At 41.6% G+C, this 27,522-nt stretch overlaps 1 protein-coding gene across 4 annotated transcripts in view; it reads left to right on the top strand.

The window, feature by feature from the left end:
* The window catches only part of Heatr5a (HEAT repeat containing 5A), a 104,711-nt gene that overhangs the window by 7,845 nt on the left and 69,344 nt on the right, over nt 1-27,522 (top strand). For 2 of the 4 annotated variants that reach the window (XM_021178967.3, XM_029484723.2), the window contains exons 2-13: nt 1,143-1,373; nt 3,663-3,874; nt 5,452-5,560; nt 6,365-6,514; nt 7,085-7,259; nt 10,083-10,240; nt 11,522-11,777; nt 12,721-12,876; nt 14,751-15,001; nt 17,515-17,626; nt 23,085-23,237; nt 24,394-24,493. In XM_021178967.3, the coding sequence (XP_021034626.1) occupies nt 1,248-1,373; nt 3,663-3,874; nt 5,452-5,560; nt 6,365-6,514; nt 7,085-7,259; nt 10,083-10,240; nt 11,522-11,777; nt 12,721-12,876; nt 14,751-15,001; nt 17,515-17,626; nt 23,085-23,237; nt 24,394-24,493 (1,958 nt within the window). In that variant the 5' untranslated portion in view covers nt 1,143-1,247. Of the gene's footprint in view, nt 1-1,142; nt 1,374-3,662; nt 3,875-5,451; nt 5,561-6,364; nt 6,515-7,084; nt 7,260-10,079; nt 10,241-11,521; nt 11,778-12,720; nt 12,877-14,750; nt 15,002-17,514; nt 17,627-23,084; nt 23,238-24,393; nt 24,494-27,522 lie in introns of all 4 variants that reach the window. The other 2 variants (XM_029484724.2, XM_029484722.2) reach the window with 1 other exon arrangement.

The following is a 27,522-nucleotide window of genomic DNA, read 5'->3' as shown; positions in this document are numbered from 1 at the left end:
CTGGTTTTCTAATACATCTTACTGGCTTTCCCATTAAAATAATTAGTTTTGCTTAGTGAACCATAAGGCATGCATTTTATATATTTTAATTACCTATGGCAGTCAACCTTACTCTTCTGAACTATTTAATCTGATTCTTTTTGATGCATTAGAGAAGTCATCTCCTGTGTGTATTACCTCATGTGTACTTCATGTTGTTGATGCTGCTGCTTCTCTGACAGCTGCTGTGATGTTGGTTCCTAAAAGGGTCCTAGGCAGGCTCCTGGGCTCAAGTGATCCTACCCTCTCCGCTGCCTCATGGCTGGACTAGATGCTTGTGTCTTCACACTGGAGCAGAAGTTTTTTTAATAAAATAAATTTTATTTGGGGTTTGTGTGTGTTTGTGTATACCATTATATTTGTATACAAGTCAGAGGACAACTTGCAAGAGTCAGTTTTCTCCTTCTACTCTGTAGGTCCTGGAACTTGAACTTAAGCTGTCAGGTTTGGTGACAAACACTTTGATCTGCTCAGCCATATCTCTAGCTCTCAAATAATTTGTTTGCTTGATGATTGATTGATTGATTTATCAGAAAAAAAAGTTTGTTCATGACTAAACTCGGATAAGATGACCCTGCTGGGGGAGAGGGGATGGCCTTAAACCCCCAGAGCTGCAAGTGGCTCTTTATTAGAAAAGAGCAGACACTCTGGAGGCCTGTACCAGAGACGTAGGGAAGTGGTCAGCTTCACTACAGGATTTCAGTAGTATGTCTAGATATTCGGTCACTTGTTAAATACCTGTGACACATTCAATACAAGGGTGTTTAGGATTCCATGAATGCTGAAAGTCTAACATAGGAGCTTATTAGCTGACCCTAAAACTAGGAGAATATAAGTGGATGATCACTTGGTTTTAGTGATTTGGTGTTTTTTTTGTTTTGTTTTGTTTTTGCCTGTTGACAGTCTGCCCTGTTTGGCCTGTCTGTCTTTTGGAAAATAGACTGGATGGGAAGGTGAATTTGGGTCAGCTAACTGGAGCTTACTCTTGGGACCTTCCTGGGGTTGTCCTGCAGCGGTTCTAAAGCTATACTTAGAGCTGTGCTTTTACTTCTCGTCGGAGTCTCCAGTATTCTCATGGCCTTCCTCTTCCTCACCTTTCACAGGTGTTCTTTCTCCATCGCAGGCTCGGTTCCTTAGGTGTGTGCATACACCTAAGGTGCATATACATGAGAAGATTGGTGACCAGCTAAGAGAATTTGCTGCAAGGAATGGAATTAGCTCACAGCTTGCTACTCAATGAAGAAGCATCCAATCAACTAGGTGACGTTCAGAAGGCTGAGTTTATTTTTGAGTGGTTGAGATACTTGGAGAAGCTCTTGCTAGCAACGAACAGGGTGGGTAACATTGCAAGAGCTGATTTTTTTTTTTTCTGTTATATGCCAGAAATGTTTGGTTCCATTTGTTTCTTTTCTTGCTTTGTCTATAGTCACCTATCAGTTTGTGAAAGGTAAAATTTTCTAAGATTAAGCAGTGAAATATGGTGGATTCCTTGTCCCTTCTGAAATGTCTCTTTTAATTTTACAAGTTCAAAAAAGCAGAAAGAAATCAGCCAAAATGGGCTGGAGAGATGGCTCAGCAGGGAAGAGCACTGACTGTTCTTCCGAAGGTCCTGAGTTCAAATCCCAGCAACCACATGGTGGCTCACAACCACTCATAATGAGATCTGACGCCCTCTTCTAGTGCATCTGAAGACAGCTACAGTGTACTTATCTATAATAATAAATAAATCTTTGGGCTGGAGCAAGCAGGGACTGAGTGGGGCTGACCAGAGTGAGCAGGGTTTGACCAGAGCGAGCAGAGGTCCTAAAAATTCAATTGCCAACAACCACATGAAGGCTCATAACCATCTTTACTGTTAGAGTGTAATCATATATGTAAAATAAATCAATAAATTTTTAAAAAAGAAATCAGCCAATATTTGTTTTATTACTTTAAACATACGTGTAACACTTGGACTGGGTATAGATCAACAGTAGTGTGCTGGCCAAGCTGGCATGAAACCTTGAGTTCAGACTCAAGTACTCTAAAGTCTGTCCATACATACATGCATACGTACATACATGCATACATACATATGTATGCACACACACACACCACTTACCCACAACCACATTGTGGGTCATCTTTATTATCTTTTGCATCTTGTATTTCTCCAAATATGTAAAGTTCTGATGTCCTGTGGTGCTAAACAATCCTGTTGGAATTTTATTTTCAAAAACTGTAAAAAGTATTAAGAGAATATGAATTGAAAAGCTCTTTTATAAGCATACCCCTTCTCGTAAAGCTCATGAAATAGATACAAAGAAAACTGAGTTCTCATACTGTGGGCCATCTAAAATGAGGATGTTTTATAGACTCACAGTGTGGTGTGTGATGCAAAAGGGATATGAACACACTGCACATGTGGAAACAGTGAACACACTGCATACCCAGCACACTCATGTACATGCACATGCCCCCAACACCACATGAATACATGCAAGATTTAATAAAAAACAAATGTTTGTTAATTTAAAAACTGATTTTAAATTAATTGAAGACCATTCTCATTCTGAAATAATTTGTTACCAGGCTCTGTAATATTAGAGATTTGATGAATTTGCTTACCTTCAAGAATTAAAAACTTAGCAGTGAAATATGGCTGAATCCTTGTCCTTCTGAAGTGTCTTTTAATTTTACATTAAAATTAGCTAGGTTTAGGGAAATAAGCTAAGATTAAGTTCTGGGCCTGAAGAGATGGCTCAGCTGTAAGAATACTGGCTGCTTTTCCAGAGGACCCAGATTTAATTCCCAGTATTCACATTGCAGTTTACAACTATATGACTCCAGTTCTAGGGGACCCTATGTCCTCTTCAGGCTGTGCCCTTGGGTGTACATGTGGTGCATACCAATATACATTAGACTTTTTTTTAAAGAAAAGGAAAAAAGTTAGTTTTTTTGAGACAGTTTCTCTGTGCTGTGTAGCCCTAGCTGTTCTGGAACTCTCTGTACACCAGGCTGGCCTCTGCTTCTTGAGTGCTGGGATTAAAGGCATCTGCCACCATGCTGAACTGGAGAAAGTTTTGTTTTGTTTTGTTTTGTTATTTTAAAGATAAAATTCTGTCTACTAATTGAACACAAACTAAATTGAGGAATTGAGGCCTCCGTGAGCCCCGAATGCCATTAGTGCTGTGGTGACTCCTTTTCAGAGCCCAGGTAAAGTAGAGCGGAACTGTTGGCATCTGCATGCATTCACTTCTATCAAAAGGAAACTGGGCTAGACTTAGGGAAAGACTTGGATAAGTCAGGAGGCTGCTGCAGGTCTATTCCGTGTTTTGGGTGTAGGCTGCCACCTTAATTGCTCACTTAAATGCGTGGGGGAGAGCTGGCTCAGTGAGAAGCTATAAAATCACACATCTGTGCGTCTTTCACGTAGACGTAGATGAAATGGATCTCTGTCTCTGCTAATGGACTGTAGTGTATTTCAGAGCTCCCTTTTAGTGACAGCAAAGTGAAGAACCACTTGTTAGCCCAGCACAGTGCCCGCGTCAGCAACTGTGAGCCCCAGTCAGAACAGTGCCGAGTATTCCTGGACAGTCCATACTGCGAGACTACAGGAGTTCCTCTGACTTCCTTCTTTGTAGGAGGACGTCAGGGAGAAGCAGAAGACTCTTGTTGGGCAGCTCCTGTCCTTACTGAACAGCTCCCCGGGACCCCCCACGCGAAAGCTCCTCGCTCAGAACCTGGCCATCCTTTATAGTATTGGAGACACATTCTCTGTTTATGAGACAATCGATAAATGTAATGATCTTATTCGGAGCAAAGATGACTCTCCAAGTTACCTTCCCACCAAACTGTAAGTTAAACAATTCAAAATATTGTTTCCTTGTATGGTTTTTCAAAAGTATATAAAGTTTGACAGTTGTTTTTGAAATTAAGCATAAATTAATTTTGTTTCAAGTTTTCTTTTTTTGCCTTTTGATTAATTGGTTGGTTGATTGATTGATTGATTGATTTTGAGGCAGGGTCTCTCTATGTAGTCCTGGCTGTCCTGGAACTTCCTATGTGGGTCAGGCTGGCCTTGAACTCACAGAGATCCGTCTGTGTCTGTCTCCTGAATTTTGGAATTAAAAGCATTTGCCACCACGCCCAGTTTGATTCAATTTCTAATCTTTTAAAAAATAAAATTTATCTGGGCGGTGGTAGCCACACCTTTAATTCCAGCACTTGGAAAACAAAGGCAGGCGAATTTCTGAATTTGAGGCCTGCCTGGTCTATAATGTGAGTTTCAGGACAGCTGGGCTACACAGAGAAACCCTGTTTCAAAAAACAAAAACAAACAAAAAAACCATTTTGCTACCAAGGAAATCCTTTTGAAAATATTTTAGTGGAGCTGGAGAGATGGCTCAGCAGTTAAGGTCCTTGTTGCTTTTACAGAAAACCTAGGTTCAGTTCTTAAAATCCGTATGTTGTCTCACAACTGCCAGTAACTCCAGGACCAGGAGATCCGGTGCCCTATTTTAATCTCCACAGGCACCAGGAATGCATATGATGCACATACATGCATACAGGCAAAACACTCGTACACATAAAATAATTCTTTAAAAGAAAATTTGGAAGCCAGGCGGTAGTGGCGCACGCCTTTAGTCCCAGCACTGGGGAGGCAAAGGCAGGCGGATTTCTGAGTTCTAGGCCAGCCTGGTCTACAAAGTGAGTTCCAGGACAGCCAGGGCTATACAGAGAAACCCTGTCTCGAAAAGCCAAAAAAAAAAAAAAATGGTGCCAAGAATATCTAACTCAGTAGTAGGAAGCGTGCCAGGAAGGCCCGGCACTAGGTAACAGTAAGATGGAACTGTCACTCACAGCCTAGCATTCACACAGGCCTTGGCTTCAATCCCCGATACTGTAATTCATAACCAGCACAACAAAAAGACTGATTAAGACACGGTCAGTCTAGCTTTGAGATTGAAAACATCTTCCTTAAGAATGTTTTCAGTTCTTCAGATTTTGTTTGTTCTTTTACTAAAGTCTTAGTAGTAAACTAAGACAGAAGAAAATACAGGTTAATGATAGATATTTCACCACAGTTCGAAGCCCTTCAAGGAGGTGGAGGAATGGCTCAGTGGTTAAGAGCATGAACCACTCTTCCAGAAGGCCTTAATTGGATGCCTAGCACCCATGGGCAGGCAGCTCACAATTGCCTTTAACTCCAGAGCCAGGGTGGGCACTATGCTCACATACACATATGCAGGCACACACATACCCACATAATTTCTTAAAATTTTAGTATCTGAAGATACTCTTCAAAATGTAAAAAGTACACCCATGAGAATAGCAGAAGTTTTAATAGTCACGTTTACATAGTCTCATGAATTTTATGCCCTGCCCCCTGTTTTGGTCATGACATCTTTTCTAATTTAAGTGTTGTTTCAGTGCTGCTGTGGTGTGCTTGGGTTCCTTGTACAAGAAATTGGGTAGAATCCTGGCTAACAGCTTCACTGACACTGTGGCGAATATTCTTAAAGCTATGAAGAGTGCAGAGGTATGTACAACTGAAGAATAGCATGGCAGCATTTTATGTGTTCTTATGTCTGGAGTTAATGAAAAGTTTATATTTTTTAGCATGCAAAGTATCTGTGTGACTTTATCTATCAATTATATGTCTAGAACATGTCCAATACCTGGGAAATAGATTAGTTATTGTCCTAGCATTGGAAAGGAGTAAGCACTGTGTAGTTAGAGGGAAGAGCAGGTACCTTTGTGGAGTTGTGTGTGTATGTGCGTGTGTGTGTGTGTGTGTGTGTGTGTGTTAGAGTTATTTTTTATTTTATGTGTTTTTGTCTTTTGCCTGCATGTGTGTATGTGCACTACAAGCATGCCTGGGGCTCCTTAGAGGCAGAAGAGGGCATCGGATCCCCTGAAATGAGTTACAGATGATTGTGCGCTGCTTTGTGACTACTGGGAACGGAACCTGGGTCCTCTGCTAGAGCAGTCAGTGCTCTTAACAGATGAGCCAACTCTCCAGCCCTTGTTTTTTGGTGGTGAGATTGAATGTGGAGCCTGGTTAGACAAGTGCTCTCACTGAGGTACAGCTATAGCTCGGGTCTGAGCCTCACAGAGTGCTGGGATATAATATGTACAGATAGTACTCTGTGTTGAGGTTTAATATGTACAGACAACACTTTTACATAGGGAGTTGAATGATCAGGGTTTCTTGATGTCAGAATAAGTTGGGGAGTATATGAAGAAACCTGAATTTTCTTAAATGGGAAATAAACAGTGTTTAGTGCTGTTCTTTGTGTAGACGTCCACGTTATTCTTTACATTATTCTTTTCTTTTTGGCAGTCTCAAGGCCGCTATGAGATCATGCTGAGTCTGCAGAGTATACTGACTGGGCTGGGTGCTGCTGCTGCACCGTGCCACAGGGATGTTTACAAGGCTGCCCGGTCCTGCTTAACAGACAGATGCATGGCTGTCCGATGTGCTGCCGCCAAGGTAAAATGGTCTAGTTGCCATTTCCCTAAACCATGTACAGAGGGAGTGAAGTCCTCTCCACAGGATGTTAGAAGTGCAACCCTAGAAATCAGCTCAGGGGGGCTCCACATGCTGATGTGAGGAGCCAGAGGCCAGAAAAAGAAGGTCAAGCTTCCACACTGACCAATGCATTCTGTTTCCTGTACGTCCTCTCCGTATCTGTGTGAACCAAAATGTGTATGTTTAAGTTTATTATATTGTTCCTGGTTTTTTAATTGTCCTTGACATAGTTGACTGAGCAGAACAGTGAAGTCACTTGTTACTGCTTGAATTATTCTCATTGTTGCTCATATTTAACAGGTCGACTATTAAAGGACTTTTTTTTTTAATGTGCTTCTGGAAATTAGAAGGGGGTTGTCCTCTCACCTCTTTTGTAATTATATATATGAATTTTAATAGTTCTTGGTTATTCCTGTCAACATAGAAAATACTATGAAGTTGTAGCGGCTATTATATTTCTACAACTTACACAGATCTGAACCTGACATTTTTATTTTGTCTCTTCATTAATTTGTGTGTTCATTTGCATAGTGTCTTCTTGAACTCCAGAATGAGGCCATCTTTATGTGGAGCACAGACCTGGACAGTGTGGCCACACTATGTTTTAAGTCCTTTGAAGGTTCCAATTATGACGTGCGGATATCAGTTTCAAAACTGTTGGGTACAGTGTTGGCTAAAGCTGTAACTGCTAAGCATCCAGGAGCAGGTAAAGTTATTTATTTTCAGAGTGACTTCCTTAACTTACTCTCCTGCATTGTAACATTGCAGCTACCCATTCTTAATTTTTGAGAAGCAGTTGTAGTTCACAAACATTGTTACATTGTTATAGGTCCTAAGATACCGTTTTCAAACAATTAGGACAGAACCCAAACAATTCTAGAAGTACTGTGCTTTATTCAGTTATTGTCTTTTATAAAAAAGAGTTTTGGCCAGGCAGTGGTAGCATGTACTTTAATCCCAGCACTTGGAGGCAGAGGCAGATGCAGGGGCAGGGGTAGGGGCAAAGGGGCAGAGGGGCAGAGGCAGAGAGGCAGAGGCAGAGAGGCACAGAGCAGAGAGGCAAAGAGGCAGAGGCAGAGGCAGAGGCAGAGGGATCTTTGTGAGTTTGAGACCAGCAGAGGGGCAGAGGGGCAGAGGGGGAGAGGCAGAGAGGCACAGAAGCAAAGAGGCAAAGAGGCAGAGGAATCTTTGTGAGTTTGAGACCAGCCTGGGCTACAGAGTGAGTTCCAGGACAGTCAGGAATACACAGAGAAATCCTGTCTGAAACAAAACTAACAACAACAAAAAGAATTTCAAAGTAATTGTGTTACTCAATAAGACATAAGGCCTAAAATTTTTAAGTTATTTTAAGACTGTCTTATTTTATTTGGCTTTTTTTCTAGATTGGTTACACAGCACACCTGATGTTTCAAAGAGATGTTTGGAATTTATTCTGTTTGGGCAATTTATTTTTATTCTCTCTATATTCTCTTAAGTAGTAAACAAGGATGGGTATGTTTTAAAACAAAGTTTTAATTTATAGTGTATGTAAGACACTGATGAACAATTGAAAACTTTATCATTCTATCTTCAGTGATAAAAAACTCAAACAAATAGATCCTGACTCCGATATCCTCAGATCAGAAGGCAAGAGCTGAGCAGTTTAAGATGGACAGAATCCTAAGGCCCACCTAATTTAATCTCAACTCTCACTGTAAGAGATCAATATTGGCCCAGGACTCCCAAGACCAAGTTCTCAACACATAGAATTATTTGCCCCAGAGAGACAGAAGGCAGGGTGTAAGAGTCAAAGGCAGGAGATAGAGGATGAGGGAGAAGGGGAGAGAACAGGAGAGGAGTAGGGGTATTTGTCTCAGAGGACAAAGGACTGCCTCTGGATAGAGAGAAGACAGGTTTGGCACATAGGAAAATGGTGGTTTATAAAGGTACAAGGGGAAACCCCAAGTTAGGATGGGGCATTTAATTTTAATTGGCATGTTAATTAGCTGAGCCAAGGGGGGCTTTTGTTGGCTGGACTTTAATAGTTTGATAGCTGGACCTTGGTAGTCAGCTTCAGGGATAAGAAGTGGCTAGGTAAGGGAATAGAATTGGTAGCTAGCTTTAGGAATGTAATCTAATTGGTTTTAGCAAGGCAGAGGGGGTGGGGGGCGGACAAGGCCTGCCAGACCATGTTTGCCACCCTCGGGCTGGGTTAGGTTCCCTTCCCTTACTTTTTCAAGCACTCCATATAATTTGTGTGTACATTATTTGAAAACATTATTATAGAAGTAATTCATTATTCTATAGAGGAAGAGCCTACAGTTTCTCTAAAACGTTGCTCCTCAGCTAGGGTTGAGAGAGAACAGAAGTGCCACCGTGTTAAAACCACATGGGAAGCAGTAGCAGAGCTTTAGGTAGTCTTCTCATTCTCCACAGGAGACCCACGGGCAGCACAGGGAGATTTTCCCCCATGGCTTTTTCCTAGTCTTGTGATTCACTCAGACATTCGTATTTGGAGAGGGTCAAGCAGCCTATGCTGGGAAGAAGACACATATGTGTGTGTGTGCTCATGTGTACACACACACCAGAAAAAAAAATTACATTTAAGAGGTAACAATCTTAAAGTCACCGAAGAAATTGAGATTAGAACAAATTTTTATTCAAACTCTTTTAAAAATATTACACAGATTGTTCTTCGCACTAGAATACGGGTAGAGTAAAGAACACAGTGGACAACTACATTTTAAAAGTGCTTATTGAATTTCCTCGGTTTCCATTGTTATGTCTCCCTTTTCATTTCTGATTTTGTTCATTTGGATACTGTCCCTGTGCCCTCTGGTTAGTCTGGCTAAGGGTTTATCTATCTTGTTGATTTTCTCAAAGAACCAGCTCCTGATTTTGTTAATTCTTTGTATAGTTCTTTTTGTTTCTATTTGGTTGATTTCAGTCCTGAGTTTATTTCCTGCCATCCATGAAGGCACTTAGGGCTCCTTTTCACTTGAAGGCTAGGGATTGAACCTACAGCTCTGTGTTCTAGGTAAGCAATATGTCACATAGCTACATCCTCAGCTCTCCCAGGGTTCATCCGGATGGACTATTAAATCATCTTGTGACTTCTTTTGTATATTAATATACAGAATTCCTGTGAATTTTACATTACATTTGGATTTTTAGTTTTTCTGTCAATATGCTTGCTTTTGGCAAATAGAGACCATGTATAAATGAGGCTCAGCAGCAGAGCATATACTTAGGTTGGTCAGGTCTCCAGCAAAAAAATAAATAAATAAAAAGATTGTGCATTAAAATTAAGTCTGTACACTGAACCACCACCCAGGCAGCATACACCAGCTGATATGAGGCCCCCAACACATACACAGCAGAGGACTTCCGGGTCTGGGTTCAGTCAGAGAAGATGCACCTAACCCTTGAGAGACTTGGGGTCCCAGGGAGTGGGGAGGTCTGGTGGAGTGGGGGTGGGAGCATCCAAATTCTCTTTAGAAACATTAAGTGTGTACACTATGAATTGCTGTTTTGTTCTTTGTCTTAGCAGGCTCAAAGCAGAGTGCTCGCAGAGTGTCACTGGGGGAAGCGCTGGAACTGCTGGGAGCAGGGTTTCTGCGTGGGAGTTCAGGATTCCTCCGAGCCAGTGGAGATATGCTGAAAGGAAACAGTTCAGTCAGCAGAGACGTTCGAGTTGGAGTTACTCAGGTCTGAGTCAGAACTCAGTCACCCACGTGTCATTCCCACTGGCTCTAGTCACAGTTTTAGGATCTGACTCCACAGTGTGAAGTTGCTGATTCTGTTTATAAATATCTATGGTGAATCTAAAACAGTTTTAAAACAAGGCTACAAATTAAGAGCCTTTTATAACCCAAACGTGGTTTTAATTTTTAGTAATGGGTTTTACTTAGTTCCTTTAAACCAGTCATTTTTTCTCTCCTGTGCTGTCTGTCATGTTATTTCACGGCTTATCGTGTCTTCCACTGTGATTGTGAACTCTTATGCAGCGCAACGTAATACCTGTACATATTACTTAATGTGTCAAGATAGCGTACGATTTTAACTCCTCCAAAAGATCATGGCATACAACCTGTGTGTTTGCTGTGTAATTGTCTGTCCTAAACACAGATTTTAAAAGCTAAACTCTTGGGAAGGTTTCTGAGACTACAGCACTACGAAGGCCACACTGCAGCCTTAACCCACACCAGCTTCTTGCTAGGTGTTGTGATTCAGCACAGACTGCTTTAGAACAATCCTGCTGGGCTGCACTGGACTGGAGATGAAGATCTCTCCTGTCTACATCCTTAAAATTTACGAAGTCCAGCCAAAAAATGAAGTCAGTGCGTGCTGAAGATTTTAAGTGAACAATTTAAAATAAAATAAAAATCTCTGCACCCCCTGATGACTGGTGCTGTGTGACTAGATCATGACACGAGAGCTCTCCAGTGTAGCTGGAAACTGTTCCCATGTATTCTGTTTCGTATTGGTTGAGAAGACTGCTTGACTTTGTATCTGGGGTAAGACAAGCTATTAGCATTTGTGGAAATAAAGAGCAATAACTCATCTCGGGGAACTTCCCTAAGGTGTCTAAAACAGTCCTTTGGAGTCACGGGATAGGAGTGTAGCTCATTAAAGGTGTCCGTGTGTTTGAGTTCAGCTTGCTTGTTCATGAGGACAAGTACCTTAAAGCTTTTATTTCCAGAAGCCAGGGACACATTTTACAAGTTATCTGGCACTAGCTCTCTACTGAACATTTGCAGATCCGGGCCACAGTAGAATAGAGGCACAGCAGAGGTGGGCAGAGGTGGAATCTGCACTCAGAGACTGGAACTCCACACACACCTAGTGCTGCACTAGCCTGGATCAAGTGACTGAGTCTAGGGAGGATGCAGGGTGGAGTAGAAATTCTACGGATTTCTGTAAACAAAAAAGATGTTGATTTGCAACTGAAATAATCAAATTTTGAAGATGAATTTGCTTTCTTTTTAGGCTTACGTGGTATTTGTCTCAACATTAGGAGGAGCGTGGCTAGAGAAGAATCTGGCTGCCTTTCTTTCCCACATCCTAAGCCTTGTATCACAGTCGAATCCTAAAGCCACACAGACGCAGATTGACGCCGTCTGCTGTCGCCGCTGTGTCTCATTCATTCTTCGAGCGACTCTAGGAGGCCTGCTTGGAGAGAAGGCTCAGATAGCTGCTGCAAAGGAGATCTGCCAGGCCATCTGGAGGCTAAAGAAAGTTATGGGTACGGATCTACTAAAACAGTCTGCATTACTAGTGTCAGGAACCACCCTTGAAAAGCAATGTTTCTGTATTACTATATAGTTTTAAAACACTTTTTAAAAACAACTTTTATTCACGTGTACGTATCTCCATGTTCTGTATCTACACACATGTATGTTGAGTGCCTTAGCTCAGGCTAGTTCATCAGCTCCTCTGCAGCATCATGGGTGCTAGGAATCAGGTCCTCTGGAAGGGCAGAAAGTGCTTCTAACCACTCAAGCACACCTCTAGTCCCATAACACAAATCTTAAAGGCTGGTTCTAACAGTTCTTAGAATTCTTGTTAAGGTTCCTATACTACTTAAGATGACTGAGTTTCTAAACAGACTGTTTCAGGTTATGTATTGTCCTTCTCTGATCACCCTGAGTTTTCTTACTTGATACCGGCTAAAAGGTAGGGAGGTGGTGTCTTGAGTTTTCTTTGTGAGTAACAAGGGATCTGACCATGTTGTGTGAATTGAATCTTACTTCAGGGGCTGGAGAATTGGCTCCGTGGTTAGAGTACTTGTTGCTCTGGAAGAGGACCTGGGTTTGATTCCCAGCACCTACGCGGTGACTCATAACTGTCTGTAATTTCAGTCCCAAGGAATCTGACACCTTCATCCGACCTCCTCAAGGACCAGGCACACATGTTTTGTGCATACACACATGCAGGCAAAATGCTCATACACATAATTTTCTAAAATTATTTTTCAAGCTATCTATTCATTCAAACTCAGTCTGTCGTTTATGTGATTGCCCATTTAAACATCCCACTGACCTCCCCAGGGGTTTTTTTCTACCTACTGACCAAGTGGATGTACTGTGTTGTTCACTCTGGCCTTATGCTTTTCTGCTCCTGACACTGAGTTCCTATAATGTGTGTTTATAAAAGTGATGCATAAGTTGTTCCTGTGTTTCTGGCAGATGCCGTATTGAGTGATGGTAATTTGGAAACCCGTCTCAGTTCCGCGGATGTAGCCGCCAGCCAGCATGTGCTCGTTTGTGCATCACAAGAACTTGGAAATCTCATCCACAGTCTTGGCACTACAGCTGCCCCTTTGCTCCAGGATTCCAGCACAGGTAGATCTGTTGTTTGTGACCGTCTCAGTTCTACATTTCACTTGTCCTGGAGGAAGGAAATGTCTGTGATGTAAACAAGCTGGAGTTTACTTACAACTGTGAAACCACTGGAGACTCATTAGATGTTTCATGGAAGCTTATAGTCAAGATTATTTTAAAATATAGATGTCTTTGAAGGCTGGAGGGACGGCTCAGTGGTTAAGAGCACATGCTGCTCTTCCTGGGGACCTGAGCTTGGCTATCAGAGATTATATCAGGCTGTTTAGCTGCACCAGTAACGAGTTCCAAGGGATCTAATGCCCTCTTCTTGCCTCTGAGGGCACATGTGCGCGCACACACACACACACCTTAAAGAGAGGAGAGGGCTTTCTGGGTTTTTGGATCTGGTGGTTTGTTTGCTATTTTCCCCTTTTATAAAAAGGTTCTGTGGCAAGGTGTGGCAAGATGCACACTTTTAGTCTCAGCACTCAGAGGGCAATGGCTACATAGTGAGATCCCATCCTTACAAAAACAATTAGAAAGCTCTTTTGTAATTCTGTCCTCATTTCTCTTTCTGAACTGTAATGGAAAACTTGCAGAGAAGTACGCCTGGATTTCTCTCCCTGCAGTGAAACACCACTATCGGTGGACTAGATGCAGTCCGTTCCTCAGGGGTTTTTAAAGCCATCTTTATTTCTTTTGGAAAATAATTTTCTGCCTATTAGAGTAATTTATCAGCATTGTGATATCTTCAGATAGCACAAAGCTTCCTCCTTGAAAATATGCTCCTCGGTGGTTTTGCAAGTTCACAGTTTTGACTACCACCCTGCTTACTGAGGGTGTTTGTATCAGAGGAGTATCATCAGGGGTGTCATCAGCGACCATGTCTGCCTGTCCTTCCCAGAAGACATGGCTACTCTTGTGCTCTCCACTGTCAGTTTACCGCTTAGGCCGCGTCGGGTCAGTGAGGTTACTAAGATGTGGTCTGTAGTGGCTAGTTCCTTTTTGTTTTCTTGTCTGTGGCTTGGCTTTCTGTCATGCTTCCTACTTACTGAGTACCTTTGTGTTTATGTCATTTATATGTTTGTAAGCCCTTTAAATTTCTGTAGCAGTTGGCAGGAAACTTACATGTCTCAACAAAGGTCTGTCTTGAATCAATAAATAGAAACTTTTTTACTGATCACTGTATTCTAACATGTTGTTAGTGGGTTAGACCACTGAAGTCCTGGCACAACCTTGGTTTTAGAATTTGCTCTAAGATAAAAGCCGTTCAGTAGATAAGAAGTATATTACCATTCCTATAATGTGCTAGAGAGATTTTTCTACAGGAGCAGTAAGCTGGAAAGATGACTGGGAGGTTAAGAGCACAAGCGCAAGTTCTATCCCCAGCACGCCCATCAGGCAGCTCGGAACTGCCTGGAATCCAGCTCTGGGGGTCCAGTGCTTCTGTCCTCTGTGGGCGTCTGTACTCACATGCACAGACACATAAGTAAAATGAATTACAATCATCTTTCTTTTAAAAAGGGGTTAGGACAAGGTATGACTTTTTAACGGTGGTTTTCTCTTGTAGTAGCAATTGTAGTTCCTAATAGCATGCTTAATTAATTACTAATGATCTCAAGGTAAAATACAAAAATCACTAGAAATAAAATTTTTCTTTTGTGTATTAACATAGCTTAAGTTAATTTTCATGAGATAATGCTAGAAGAGATCTCTACGTTGAAAACCAAAAAACAATTTAGTTATATCTCAGTTCTTTCATTATAGTCCGGCTTCTCATAGAAGTAGTATATTTTATAACAGGTGACTGCCCATTGTATTGACTGTCTTATGTCTGAAATGAGTTCTGAGTTCCGTCTGGACACACGAGCCGTTTGCTTTCCTCTGTCCTGCAGGCCTTCTGGACAGCGTCATCTCAGTGGTTCTGCACCCCAGCATTTCTGTTCGCCTGGCTGCAGCCTGGTGCTTGCACTGCATTGCGGGGGCCTTGCCGTCCTACCTGACACCTCTCTTAGATCGTTGCCTAGAACGGCTTTCGATACTCAAGTCTTCACCAGAAGCAGTGACTGGCTTTAGTTTTGCTGTGGCGGCCTTGCTCGGTTCAGTGACACACTGTCCTTTGGGAATTCCTCATGGAAAGGGCAAGGTAATGATTTCATTCTCTGTGATGTTGAAGGTTTTGTGGAATGGGTTGCTGGTGGTATGGCACCCAGTGAAAGCCCCATGGGACTGCAGCATGTCTCCTGGGTAGTCTGTGTCGAACACTAGCCACACAGTCTCTGAGAAATGATGGTTGCCCTCACTTTCCTCAGGGAGTGCTTCCTGGGCTATGACTCACAGATGGAGTCATGCTTAGTGTGCTCTGACTCCAGTACTGGGGTGGGGAAGGGTACTTCCTGGGCTTTTCCTCGAAGGCTCTCTATGGGATAACAGAATTTGCAGGGTATCTAGCCTTGCCACGTAAGTCTATTTAAAAATCACACTGCATACTCTGGTTTCTCCTTATAGTATGTATATTTTTTTGCCTTTTAAAATACCATTATAATCTTGGCTGCAATCTGCCTTTAAGCCCATTTCTTTGAGGGTCAGGAGTTGGAGAGTGGCCTGGACTACTTAGTAGAACTCTGTGCCAAAAAAAAAAAAAAAAAAAATCGAAGGACAATTGAACTTATGAAAAAGCCTGAGTGTCATTTAATCAACTTACAGTTCTTGTCAATATTGGTGGAGTTACTTCTGAATTAGTTTACATTAATTGTATAAAATGGATAAATAATGTATTTATGAGCTGAGATTTTCTACATAAGAAAAAGGAGAGCTATAATTATAGAATTAAGAAAGTTAAATAAGCCAGGCGGTGGTGGTGCATGCCTTTAATCCCAGCACTCGGAAGGCAGAGACAGGCGGATTTCTGAATTTGAGGCCAGCGTGGTCTACAAAGTAAGTGCCAGGACAGCCAGGGCTACACAGAGAAACCCTGTCTCGAAAAAAACCAAAAGAAAGAAAGAAAGAAAGAAAGAAAGAAAGAAAGAAAGAAAGAAAGAAAGAAAGAAAGAAAGAAAGAAAGAAAGTTAAATAAAAGCCCATATGTTAAGATGAAATTATCACTATGAACTCAATTTTATTTCTTTCAAAATAAATACTACGGCCTCATTCTTTCTACTAAAAATGACTAGAAGCATTAATTAGCCAGTAATAGAGAATATCCTAATGATGATCCTGAGACTCTAAATGCCTTTCCCTACTCCCCCCCCAAAAGAAATCAGGGTTCAATCAAGGAGTTATATGTACAACTTTATAATATATCCTCTACAAAAATGTCAAAAATCCAAATATCTTTATATTATCAGTGTCGTAATAAACCGATTGACAAGTTGAGGAAGTCCCTTGGTTTTGTTTGTTTGTTTGCTTGTTTCAATCTTACTTGTGTAAGTATTTTGCATGAGTATATGTATGTATGTGTACTTCATACATGCCTGGTTCCCATGAAACTGGAATCACAGATAATTGTGAGTCACCACGTGAGTGCTGAGAACTGAAATGCGTCCTCCACAAGAGCAGCAAGTGCTCTTCTCTTAACTGCTGAGCCATTTCTCCTTCCCTGCCACCCTTTCAGTTATAGTCAGAGCTAACACGTTGTCATTGTGTGTGTGTATTAAGTTTGTCCTCACCTCTCCTTAATTCTGACCCCTCACATATGAAATTTCATCTGAGAAGATGCCCTCTTGTCCTGATGTGACTGTCCTGGTTGTTTCATTCTTTCTTTTTCTGTTAACTCTGTAAGCTGCGGTTAGCAGCGCTGCCTCCTTTAGGAACTGTCTCTGCGGCTCCTACAGCCTGTCATCTATCCGAAGGTGCTTGGTGACACGTGCTTTCTCAGATTCGATGCATTCCTCCTGGCCTTTGAACTCTATAAACACAGGATGCAAACATTTGAAAGGGCTGGTTATTTCTCTGTTGTTTACACCATCTATTTGAGAGACTTTAAAAATGTAACATATTATAGAATCCTGCTTCACTGCTTTTGGGAAGACCTTTATGAACCCTTAAGGTTTGTATATCGAATTTTATAAAGGGAAACTCCAATAATGAAACTTTTTCTGGTGATTCTGACCTAAAAGGTAATTGCTTAAAGCAAAGTAAATAAATTCTGGACGGCTACAATTTGAGTAACCTTACAGTGTTGTCACTTGTGCTTCATAAAGAATTGTGCCTGTCTGTGTTCCTTTTAATCATCTGGTTTTTAACCTTGAAAACTTAATTGTTTATAATTTCTTTTTTTAAATTTTTTTATTAGGTATTTTCCTCATTTACATTTCCAATGCTATCCCAAAAGTCCCCCATACCCACCCACCCCCCACTCCCCTACCCACCCACTCCCCCTTTTTGGCCCTGGCGTTCCCCTGTACTGGGGCATATAAAGTTTGCATGTCCAATGGGCCTCACTTTCCAGTGATGGCCGACTAGGCCATCTTTTGATACATATGCAGCTAGTGTTTATAATTTCTTGTGTGATAACGCCCTATCACATAGCCCGCATAATTGGCCATGGTTGTAATTTATTATATGTAAGAACAAGTCTTCCTGGAGATTGTAATTAGTTTCTTTCACCTGACTTAATTTATAAGCTGATTTTTATTGCTTTGTTCTGTATACATGCAGATTATCATGACAATAGCAGAGGATTTGCTGTGTTCTGCTGCTCAAAACAGCCGCCTGTCACTTCAGCGCACACAAGCGGGATGGCTGTTGGTTGCTGCTCTCATGACGCTAGGTAACAGTTCCTTGGAGGGTTTTTCCATAATAATGAAATAATTGTGCTTCTGGATCGAAAGGTTGCTGTTAGTGTGTATCAGAATTTAAATAACCACTAAAACATTTTTCTTATATTGGTTTTAAGAAGATATCCTGGCAAGCAAGCCTTTGATCCTGGTACTCAGGAGGCAGAGACAGACAGCTCTCTGAGTTCAAGGGCAGCCATGGCTGTCTCAGAGAACACCACCAAAAGATACCCTGACACAACCCAGTCACTTCAGCCCAGAAGTTCAACATCAACCTGGGTGACATAGGGTTGTCTTGTCTCCAACACACAAGAAGCCAAATGAACATTTACTAACTTTACTCCCTAAAAGTATTTGCAGTATCTGCTGGTTTCTCTTCTGAACTCATTCATAAGCCATAAGTAGAATAAACACATCTGATCATTTTTCAAGCTTAAAATCATTCAGACATGTCCTAAAATCATTCACGTCCATCTTTATAAGTTTTCTGCAGTTATAAGGATAGGCAAGAAACCCTCTCATTGCCTGGCAAATCCACCTCTGTAGCTGTTTTTAGATTCCTGACATCTAGTGAGGTTCTATGCAGTATTAAAGGAAATGGACCTTACTTAAGTTGTTTATAAAAATAAAAAAAATAAAAAATCAGTAATTGTTCTGTGGGCGTGGCTACTTACACCCAGTAACTGTGAGACTTTAAATATTACTACTTTATCACAATTGTATTTTAAATTTCTTCTTTTCATTAGTAGAAGGTTATAAAACAACTGGTAAATTTAGTTAATGAGTCATTGTGGATAGAAAGCCATTTGATATAAAAAGAACTTACATAAGTGGGTTTTTTTGGTTTTTCAAGACAGGGTTTCTCTGTGTAGCCTTGGCTGTCCTGGAACTCACTCTGTAGACCAGGCTGGCCTCGAACTCAGAAATCTGCCTGCCTCTGCCTCCCGAGTGCTGGGATTAAAGGCATGCATGATACAGCTACATAAGTGATCTTTAGGAAAGAGCAACGCTAATATTTTTAAGGTTATTAAAGAAACTTACTAGACTAAAGAATTTATTGAATCAGGTTCACCTGGCTTGGTATGTAATATGGGCTTATTTTGTTTTGTATATTTTATTTTGTTTGTTTATTTCTTTTTTCTAATTTTATATAGTCTGAGCTAAAAAATGGCAGGAGTGTCTGGTGTGGCTCTGGTCATCTGAGGTGCTCACAGAGTGTAGCTCATTATTCTGCAGTACGGTGGCTGTACACCAGCAGGCTTTCATCTGCTCCTCACGTGACACTTGCTTCCTTTGCCTGCCGTGCTGATGATGCTGATGGGTTAACAGGAAAATTTAATTTTTGTACAGATTTTTTTCTTTTTTGTGTATAGGCATTTTGCATGCAGATATATGTGTAACATATGCATGCTTGGTACATACAGAGGACAGAAGAGGGTTTTAGATCTCCTAGAACTAAAGTTACAAATGGGTGTAAACTGCCTTGTACGTGCTAGGAACAGAATCTGGGCTCTCTGGACGAGCAGCCAGTGCTCTTAACACTGAGCCATCTCCCCAGACCCCTCTCCTATGAAATTATTCAGTATTTGTGTATGAGGATATATACCTATTTATGTATGTATGTGTGTGCGTATTTCAACTTGAAGACCTCAGAGAATATCACATATTTCCCTCTATTTCTCTACCTTTTTCATTTGAGACAGGGTCTGTTTTTGAACCTGGGGCTCGTGGAGCTTTTCTGTGTTTGGTTGGTTGGTTGGTTGGTTTTGGTAAGCTAGCAGCCAGCAAACCCTGATGTCTCTCCTTTTCCATGACACTCAGTGTTGTATTATAGGCCATGGGGACACCCTCATCTCTTACATGGGTCCTGGGATCCAAATTCCAATCCTCTTACTTATGCAGTGGGAACTCTTTAGCCCCTGAGTTTTCTCCCTGGCCTTAGTAAATTCAGTATCTTGATATAACCTTTTATATCCAATGCCATTGCACTGGAGGAAGGCTGTACAATGTTCTTTTCTTTAAACAACAACAACATCAGAAAGATGAGTAAGCCTGGCATGGTTGCAGAGGGGGCTGAACTGAGATAGGAGGATTGCATATTTGAGGTTGGCCTGGGCTAGAGAACAGGAGCTTATGTTAGAGAGAGAGGGAGAGATTGACTTAGGCATTTTATAATCACCATGTAAAAGTTTTTACTTCTTATGAGTATTTTTATTGTGTTTTCCTGAACTCTATTTTATATGTATTTTCGTGTGCCCCCACCCCACCCCCTCTGCCTTTGTGGTGGTTGTTGCAGTATATGTGTATGTTTGTGCAGATGCACATGTAGGAGAGGTGGGCATGGGTGTGGATAAAATAAATTGACACCTGGTGTCACAGTCATTCTCCACTGCGTCTTTAGAAACAGCGTATCATTGAATCTGGAGCCTCCTGTTCTGGCTGAACTGGCTGCCAGCTCCAGGACTCCCCCTCCCCCACTGGTTACACACACTGTGCCAAGCCATGCTAACATAGACTCTCATGTTCGTTCTGCAAACTCACAACAACTGAGCTATCTCCCTCGCCCCTATTTGTTTCATTTGTTATCAGAAAATTTTAGAATACTCTAAAATCCTAGAGGGATTTACTCAGTGGTAGAGAGTTGCCTAGCATGCATGAAACCCTGGGTTCAATATCCGGTACTGCAAAAATTAATAAATGAAATCCTAGCTGCTTCTTAAGGATATGAGTGTTTTAGATACCATTACAAACTCATGGAATATTACATATTTGTATGTTTCAAACCAATGCAGTCATTATTCCTTTTGACCCATATCTTTGGCAAGCTGAAAGCCCAACAGTTTATTCACATGCCTTCTTAATGTGACCCTGGCCTTCTTTGGTGTTCACATTATAAAGTGCCCTGGGTGCTGTACGTCTTCCCAAAGCTTGCAGTTGCTACTCTTTTTTTTTTTTTTTTTTTTTTAATCAAGTCTCGATTCTTTGATTTTCTTAATTATTTTATTTTGGTGTGTAATGGTGGGTGAGATGGTGTGTATCTCTTTAAGATGAGCAGTTGGGAGGCAGAGACAGGCAGCTCTCTATGAGTTTGAAGCCAATCTGGTCTGCATAACAACTTCCAGGACAGCCAGAGTTACATAAAGAAACCCTGCCTTAAAAAGACAAAAAATCCGGTACTGTCTGGTTTTATGTGTCAACTTGACACAGGCTGGAGTTATCACAAAGAAAGGAGCTTCAGTTGGGGAAAGGCCTCCATGAGATTCAGCTGTAAGGCATTTTCTCAATTAGTGATCAAGGGGGAGGGCCTAGCCCACTGTGGGTGGTGCCATCTCTGGGCTGGTAGTCTTGGTTCTATAAGAGAGCAAGCTGAGCAAGCCAGGGGAAGCAGGCCAGTAAAGGACATCATCCCTTCATGACCTCTGCACCAGCTCCTGCTTCCTGCCCTGCTTGAGTTCCAGTCCTGACTTCCTTGGTGATGATGTATGGAAGTGTAAGCTGAATAAACCCTTTCCCCCCCAAGTGCTTCTTGGTCATGATGTTTGTACAGGAATAGAAACCCTGACTAAGACAAATGCAAAACACCAAATAATAACAATGACAATAATTGCACACCAGACACTGAATAAATGCCTAACTCAAGCCAGTACTGCTGTCTCTATGAACCGAAAGTCTCGGAAACTATCCTATGAGGGAAATACTGTTATTTCTCTTACTAAAAATGAGAAAACTAAGGACAAAAAAGTTAAATTATTCGCCCAAGTTTACATATCTAAGTGGGCAGAACCAAATTAGCCTACTCAGGCCTCTCCCACACGTCTCCCCGAAAGCCCATTGCAGTTCCCCACACTCACAGTTCAGAGAGAGCAACGAGGAAGGGCTGCAGCCCCCAGCTGAGTGTGAGAGAACCCTGTTTGGGAAGAAAAGCTGAGCTTTAGTTTTTATGCGTCTAGGGGGTTTTGTTTTGTTTTTAAATGATAATATTATCACTGTATATTGCCTTTAAATACTTCTACTTTATTATTGTGAAGGCGTGTGCATGTCTGTGTGGTCAGAAAACCACTTCATGAGCTGGTCCTCTCCTTCCTCCTATGTGGGTGTCGAGGATGGAGATGGAACAGAGGCCTTCTGTTGTAGAGCGAGCGCATTACCTGCTGAGCCGTCTCCTCAGCCCTCTTCATCGCCTTTTATTGCATCCGAACTTTAACCTGGAACAAGTTGTTTCAGATGTTAACAGTGAGAAGCCTGGATTGTGGTTCACACCTGTCATCTTAGCACTGGGAGGCTGAGGCAGGAGGGTCATGAGTTCCAGGCCAGCCTGAGCTCCAAAGTGTACCTCAAGAGATAGACAGGCTAGAAAGATGGCTCAGCAGCTAAGAGCACTTGTTCATGCGGAGGACCCTGGTGCTGTTCTTGCTACCCTCATGATAGTTCACAGCCACTTATAATTCTGTCTTAGTTAGGGTTTTTATTGCTGTGGGAAACACTGTGACCAAGAGCAACCTGGGGACAAAAGGGCTTCTTCAGCTTACAGTTTGTAAGGAACTGGTGCAGAGGTCATGGAGGAATGCTACTTACCAGTTTACCCTGCTTTCTTACAGTACTCAGGACCACCCGTCTAGGGGTGGCACCACCTCCCATACCAGTCATCAGTCCAGAAGATGCAGCACAGGCTTCACCACAGGCCTGGCTGGGGGGAGCATTTTCTCAGTTGAGCTTCCTTCCCAAATGACTACCTTGTGTCAAGTTGACAAAACTAGCCAGTGTACTCCAGTTCTTACAGATCTGATCTCTTCAGGCATCATGCTCTTACGTGGTATACATACATACATACATACATACATGCAAACAAAGCACTCACACATTTAAAAAAAAGTCTTAAAAATTCTTTTTAAACAAAAGACTGAAGTAGTGAAAATGTACAGCAGATGTGCTACTGTAAACCTCTAAGAGTAGCATTTGGAAGACAAAAGCAGAGATGGGGCTGGAGAGATGGAGCTGGAGGGGAGGCTCAGCCTTCTTGCTTTCCAGCTCCCATAGTCAGTACAAGGATCCAGCCATCTTCTAGCTTCCTTGGGCAACTTCACTTATATGCATACCAGAACACAGACACACCTGTGTACACATAACTAAAATATGAAATAAAAGTTACTCTGAGGAGTGTTACAGTGTTGCTTGTTGCCTTCCATTTATGTGCTATTGGCCAGATTTTCAAGTACCCTGAAGTTCACTCTGTCACGGGAGACACAGTAGCTAGGTAGTAGCTGACACCCCAACCCAGGCTTGGCTGTTCCGTTCCTGTTTCTTTTTCTGGGCTGCAACACTTAATAACCATTCATTGGAAACCAGAAGATACAAAACATTGCAGTTGTACATTCAAATATTTTCATCTTAAGGGAGACATCCCTGCTCCCTAGTCCAGCTCTAAGGAGTCACATGAGGTTGTCTTTGCAGGTCCTGCCGTGGTCAGTCATCACCTCACTCGAGTTCTGCTGCTGTGGAAGTGTGTCTTTCCAGTGTCCCCCAAAGATCTAGAAACAGAAAAAAGCCGAGGAGACTCGTTTACCTGGCAAGTGACCCTGGAAGGCCGAGCCGGTGCTCTCTGTGGTAGGTTGACTGCCATCTCTCTTCTCCCTGGCCTTTCTTCACCCTTTGTACATTCTGTGGGTTTCATTTAGTGTAAAGGGACAGGAATCTGGCTGTTTCCATACCTGAGTGTGATCAGTTAGCTGGTGATAACTCTGAGTGGTACTGAGCCAAGTCTGAGAGCTGGAGCTTTAGACTGACCACTGCGTGTCTCAGACTCAGGCCAGATGGAAACCCACAAGAAGTAGTAAGAATCTGATTAATTAGCCCTGGAGATGTGTGCGTCCCAGTACGTATTTGTGACAGTGTATGTAGGCTTGACAATAATTTTTCACTATTAGTTTAAACTAAGGAAAATGGCTTTCTTAGAACAGGGACCACCACATGCTTGTTTTGTTTATCCAATGAATTTTACCCTTAAAAAGAAAAAATTTTAATTTCAACCTGACACTCAAGTCTAAACTATTTATTTTCCTCTTCTTCTGAAGCAGTCTCAGTTATTTGAGTAACTGTAAACTCATGCCCTGGGTAGAGTCTGCATGTTTCTGCAGAACTAGTGAGAAATTGACAGACTTGGAAGTCTAAGCTGCTCTTTTATTTATTTATTTTTTTAAAGATTTATTTGTATTTATGTGTATGTGAAAATCTCTCTCTCTCTCTCTCTGTCTCTCTCTCACATTGTGGGGGGGGGTTAACAGTGGGGGTCAGAAAAGGGGTCAGGTCCCCCTTAAACTGCAATCAAAGCAACATGGTAATAGGAACCAGATATGAATCCTACACATTTTTAAACAATGAAACATCTCTCTAACCCCTGATTTCTTTGTTTCTTTTCTTGTTTTAAATTTGAGATGGAAGTCTTACTATGTAGCTCTTGCTGTCCTAGAACTTACTGTGTAGATCACGATGACCTTGAACTCACTGCCTCTGATCTCAAGGGTTAAGCACAACCCAGGGCAACACCATTTTGTTAATTTAGTCTCTTAGCAATCCCAGGAAATTCTTGAAAAATATAATTAAAGATGGAAGATACTAGCTTCCTTTTTAATCATTAGAATTTCAAGATTTTTTTTGTTTTGAGCACTTCTTTGTAACATTGCTGATGCTATACATAACTGGATGTTCTGGTCTCATGGCCTATGACTCTGTACAGGGAGTAAGTGTCTGTTCTCATTTTCAGCTGTCAAGAGTTTCATTTCCCACTGTGGTGATCTCCTTACTGAGGAAGTCATCCAGCGTCTCCTGCCGCCGCTTCCCTGTGCTGTGGATCTGCTGACTCAGTAAGGATCAGTTCTTTAGACTGGAAGAGCTTTCTAAGAGCAGTTAGCTACCTCTCTGTAATCCCTTAGGTGGACTGATAAGGCAAGCCGATAGAGTTGATTCCTTTGGCAAAGGAAGGCAATCATTTAGATATGTGACTTCTCTTCTTCTCTTTTAGGCTAGAAAAGATGCATATTAAAGGGGAGGAAAATTACTTGGTGAATAATATACCTTTCATACAGGCAGTTTTAACAAGAAATTAAATCCTAAGCCTGCTAACCTTTGCAGGTATGCATTGTATTGGTTTGTTAGTGTTGTTCTATTTCCAAAGAACTAGATGCTTGTTAACACATACAGGTTTTTGTGTGTTTATTATAGTTCTTATAGTTGATTTATCATCTAGCTGATAAAACACAGGAAAAAGCCAATACTTTTTAGTGTGTGTGTGTGTGTGTGTGTGTGTGTAACTTACAATTATAAGCACTAATTTCCAAATTAATAAGGTATAAAGAACATTCTTTCAAAAGGTTTTTCATGATATGCCACTTTATATATAAAGAAAAATGCATTAAGGTATAGCCGAGAAGTATGACAATAGATGACCATCATTGAATCAAGCATGGCTAAAGCATTAGCTATAAACATTAAGGGCCACAGTAAATATTTTAAATTGTATAGGTTCTCAGATCTGCATCAAAATTGCTCAACTCTTACAGCTCAGAAGGACTCATACACAGAACTGGGCAGATAAACAGCTATGGCTGTAGTTCAGCACTTGACTGAGAGGGGCAGTTGTCCTGTTTAACACTGAAATAGAACCTAAGCAACAGACATGCCTTTGAGCTGATAGCTTTCTCTCTTTTAGGTTGTTTGTCCTTTTAAGTTGACTTATAAGACTTTTTACATACTCGCAACACTATTGCTGTCCATTAAATACTAAAATATCTTTTTTAAATTCATATGTTCTCAATTTAAATGTCACATCTTTTTTGGTTAGTGTTGGAATTTTTGGGAGAGAGAAGGGTTGTTCTGGTTTTTTGTTGGTTTTGTTTTGTTTTTAAACAGTCTCTCTATGTAGACCTGACTGTTCTAGAACTCTGTGTGACCAGGCTGACCTTGAACTCATGGAGCTCCACCTGCCTTTCCTCTCAAGTGCTGGGATACCAGGTGCACGCCACCACTCCCAGGCTTCATCTTGTATATTTTTGCTTTGATTTTCTCATATTTCAAGTTTTATCTTTTATGTTTGCATCTTTAATCCATCTTAAGTTGATTTTTCTACTTAGAGTGAGGTAGAAGTCTGTTTTTTTACTGGTGAAACCAAACACCATAGACCAGGGGGTTGATACCATAGAAATGTGTGTGTATATATATATATTGTTCTGGAGACCGAGAGTTTAAGATCAAGGTGCTGGCAGAATGATGTCTCTGGTTAGAGTCTGCTGCCCATCTCCAATATGGCACCTTATTTGTCCATCCTTTGGAGAGGGCGGATTGTTTGTCCTCATGTAGCAGAAGAGACACAGAGACAAAAGAACCAAACTGCCTTTGTCAAACAATTTTATCAAGTCATTAATCATTCCTGCGAGAAAGGCAAAAGGCCCATCCTTCCGATAGTATTGAATTGACAGTGAGTTTTATTAACTTACTTCTTTGGGTTTGATGGATAGATAGCATTTAATGAACGACCTCTGTGTAGCTTCAAGCCACCAGGATATATTTCATCTTCCCTCACCGCTTCTCCTGAGGAATTTGGAGCCAGAAGTGCTGAAGCATGATGTAATTGCAGGAAAGTAGAAATGGGTGGATCTCTGAATTCAAACCAGCCTGGTCTACATAGCTAGTTCCAGGCAAGCCAAGGAAGGCTATATGGTAAGATCCTGCTTTAAAACAAATCTAGGGGAAAAAAATTGAAACTTTGCAGGGTGGTTGGCTGTGGTTCACACCTTAATCGCAGAACTCAGAGGCACACAGAATTTGAGGCCAACCTGGTCTACACAGTGAGTTTTAGGACAGTCAAGGCTGTAAACATAGAGAAACCCTGTTGTAAAAAAGAAAAAAATAAAAACAAAGAAACAAAAAAACCCCATGGACTCCACCATGACGCTGTTCTGGAGCTTCCTCTCCTCTGGACTTTTGCAGACGTCTGGCCGACAGCAGAGAAAGCTCCATTTTTGTCCTGCTTTGTCAACAACAGAGCGAGCTCCCTTGTTCTGTCCTTGTCTGCTCACCTCCCCGGGGGCTCTCACAGTTTACTGAGGTTGGTGGCAGAAGCTATGAATCCTCAGAGCAGCTTCTCAAAGTCACCTGGCTAAAGCTTGTCAACCTGACTCTAGGGACAGCAGACACTAGCATCTCTCCAGCACCTGGCTGCTGCTGGAGTTCACAGATGTGGCCATCCCCATTCCGGATGGCACGACCACTGCCACAACACGCAGGAGTTAACTGCATGTTCAACACATGAGTTTTCAAGGACAAAAATTCTTTTCTTTTTCCTTCTTTCTTTCTTTCTTTTTTTTTTTTCTGAGACAGGGCTTCTCTGTATAGCCCTGGCTGTTCTAGAACTCACTCTGTAGACCAGGCTGGCCTCGAACTCAGAAATCCGCCTGCCTCTGCCTCCCAAGTGCACCACCACGCCCGGCTAGGGACAAAAATTCAAACCAAACTAAAACCATTTCATTTTCTTCTTTCATGTTGGAGACTTATCCTGGTCTTGTGCTCTGCCTTCACAGGCTGTCTGTCCTTCCTTCCTTCCTTCGATGATTGCCATCATCATCTAACACATTACATCCCTAAACATGACTGTTGTTGCACTCTGTGCCCCTCGTGGCTGCCCTTTGGTCTGCTTGCCTGTCCCTGTGCCATAGAGCAAGCACTTTGACCTGGTTTGGGTTTTTTTGTTTGTTTGCTTGCTTTGTTTTTTTTTTTATCATTCTTATACTTTGGATCATTTCCTGTTGAATTTTTGTTTGTAACTGAATCTGTACATAAGTGTGAAGAACATTTAAGTTTTTATAACACTATGAACATGATTTTCTCTGTTGTCAAG

The sequence above is a fragment of the Mus caroli genome, unplaced genomic scaffold, assembly GCF_978045245.1.
Source record: "Mus caroli unplaced genomic scaffold, Mus_caroli_1 scaffold_14, whole genome shotgun sequence".
Lineage (NCBI taxonomy): Eukaryota > Metazoa > Chordata > Mammalia > Rodentia > Muridae > Mus > Mus caroli.
Note: the sequence above shows the minus strand (reverse complement) of the source record. Positions and strands in the feature narration are given on the sequence as shown.